The following is a 2,164-nucleotide window of genomic DNA, read 5'->3' on the forward strand; positions in this document are numbered from 1 at the left end:
ATTTGTGATTATCAAACACGCCACAGACACCTTCATAATCGACGGGAACGTCTTCTCCCCATTGAACGCATGTCATCGAAAGACTTAAAATAAATTCAGAAAAATACAAGCACTAATATCGAGTTTAGAACTTGGATCCTGATGGATTAGAAATACCACGACCCTTCTAACCATCCTATCACAAATTGGTTGGCTCTCTTCACCGTGATTGTTTAAGATTGCAATGTCTCAATCTCATGAGAATGTTTTCTTAATTAATAATCACACAAAAATCTCTTCGATCGCTAATGATACATACTGCGACGTTCCATCGACACGACAAAACCGAAGAGCGAACCGAGCACGATCGACGGCCGCCGTCACCCGGCAAATGTCTCCGCCGGCGGTGCGGCGCCACCGTTCCCCGACTGCTGCCGCTCGAACTCCTGCACGAGCTCGGCGTCCACGTTCTCCGCGGGCTCCCACGTCGCCTCCTCAAAGTCCACCCACTTGACGAGGTACTCCCACTTGCCGTCCCCGTCGCCGTCCGCCGCCTGCCTCCTGTCCACGACGGCCTCCGCGACGCCGTACTCCAGCCCGGCCTCGAAGTCCTTCACCAGGTCCTCCGCCACCCACGGCGCTTTCACCCACTCCCGGTCGCCGCCGTCGCGCCACTCCACCAGGTACTCCCGCCACTTGCCCTCGCCGCGCCCGTCCACCACCTTCTCCACCTCGCCCCACTCGTACACGGCCTTCTCCAGCTCCTTCGCCGCCGCCTCGAGCGCTTGGCGCCGTTCGAACGCCGCTGGCACGCCCTTGGGCGTCGCAGCCAGCACCTCCTGCACCAGCTCCAGGGGCGTCCGGCCCTTCCCGTCGGGGCTCTCCGCGTCGGCGCCCAGCTCCAGCAGCGCGCGCACGCCCGTCGCCCGGCCGTACCCCGCCGCGATGTGCAGCGGCGTCAGCCCTCCGCCGGCGCGCTCCGCGTGGCCCACGTCCGCCCCCGCCTCCGCGAGCAAGCGCAGGCACTCCTCCGACCCGAGCCCCGCGGCGAAGTGCATCGCCGTGCGCCCCTGCGCGTCCTCGGCGTTCGGGTCCCGCCGCAGCGCCTCGTCCGCCAGCAGCGCGCCCAGCGCATCCACATCGGCCTTCTTGGCGGCATCCCACCACGGCGTCTCGTACTCCGCCACCACGTCCGCGGCTATCGCCTCCGACGGGATCCAGGTCGGCTCGTGCCCGTCTTTCCACTCGACGAGGTACTCCGTGGCGGTGACGGTGGTGGCCGAGCCGTCCTCCGCGAACACCGCGTTCTTGACGGTTCGGCTGGAGACGATGCGGTCCACCTCTCCGTACCCCTCCTCGTCTTCTTCATCGCCCCCCTTGCTTGTTGCCGCGGTTCTTGGGTTGGTCTGGTCCTGGAACAGCGCGGCGGCGGCGAGGCGGCGCTTGGGGACGCGGGGACGGCGAGGGACGGTGATGGAGAGGTACTGGGTTCTGTGAGCAGCTGGGTTGGGGGCTTTGAGGCGGGAAAGGGATGGATGTCGCAGGACGGCCTCCATTGGGGCGGGAGGAGGCTTGTGGCCGGTGACTGATGCGCGCGTGTGGAGGAGGAAGATGATGGGTCTGGTTGAGAGGATAAGGCGATCGAATAAGTTTTTCTACCAGTGGCGGGATGTACCGGTGATGAATCTACCACAAACATTGCTTTGAGATTGGTATGGCTGGTAGACCCCACTATGCTTTTGTTTCTCCTTTTTAGCAATACGAATCTTATACAAACACATATACAAGGTTGGGCGAGGTCCACAGCAGTATCTTTTGTCAGGTGGCAGGGTGAGAGATTGAGCAGATGAACGAGCTGCATGCACGTACTAAATACTTACACTTTATTTTCCATGCCATATTTTAAAAGGTTGATAACTTTTGAACTAAATATCCAGTTTTGAAATATTTTATATTTTTGAATTCAGCACGACAAGACCTTTAAAACAAGATCAATCTTGGATGCACTTTGGCTAGTTTGAATTTTACTGTTTCACTCATTTTAGAGAAAGCATTTCAGTCAATTTCACATTTCACTAGTTTCGGAAAACCTTCCAGTCAGTTTCACATTTCACTAGATTCAGAAAACACATTACAATCATTTACAAATGATAGATTTCACTCATTTTAGAAAACACATTACACT

The 2,164-nt window shown here is 57.2% G+C and overlaps 1 protein-coding gene across 1 annotated transcript; it reads right to left on the bottom strand.

Moving 5' to 3' along the window:
* Positions 1-234: 234 nt before the first annotated feature.
* Positions 235-1,619, bottom strand: LOC125511339 (probable signal recognition particle 43 kDa protein, chloroplastic). Its single transcript, XM_048676683.1, has one exon. The coding sequence runs from the start codon at positions 1,533-1,535 to the stop codon at positions 360-362; it is 1,176 nt and encodes a 391-aa protein (XP_048532640.1). The 5' UTR covers positions 1,536-1,619; the 3' UTR covers positions 235-359.
* Positions 1,620-2,164: the final 545 nt, after the last annotated feature.

Source organism: Triticum urartu, chromosome 5 (assembly GCF_003073215.2).
Source record: "Triticum urartu cultivar G1812 chromosome 5, Tu2.1, whole genome shotgun sequence".
Lineage (NCBI taxonomy): Eukaryota > Viridiplantae > Streptophyta > Magnoliopsida > Poales > Poaceae > Triticum > Triticum urartu.

Bases quoted from the DNA above. Each gene is read 5' to 3' on its own strand.
- LOC125511339 (XM_048676683.1), bottom strand. From the start codon at position 1,535: ATGGAGGCCGTCCTGCGACATCCATCCCTTTCCCGCCTCAAAGCCCCC.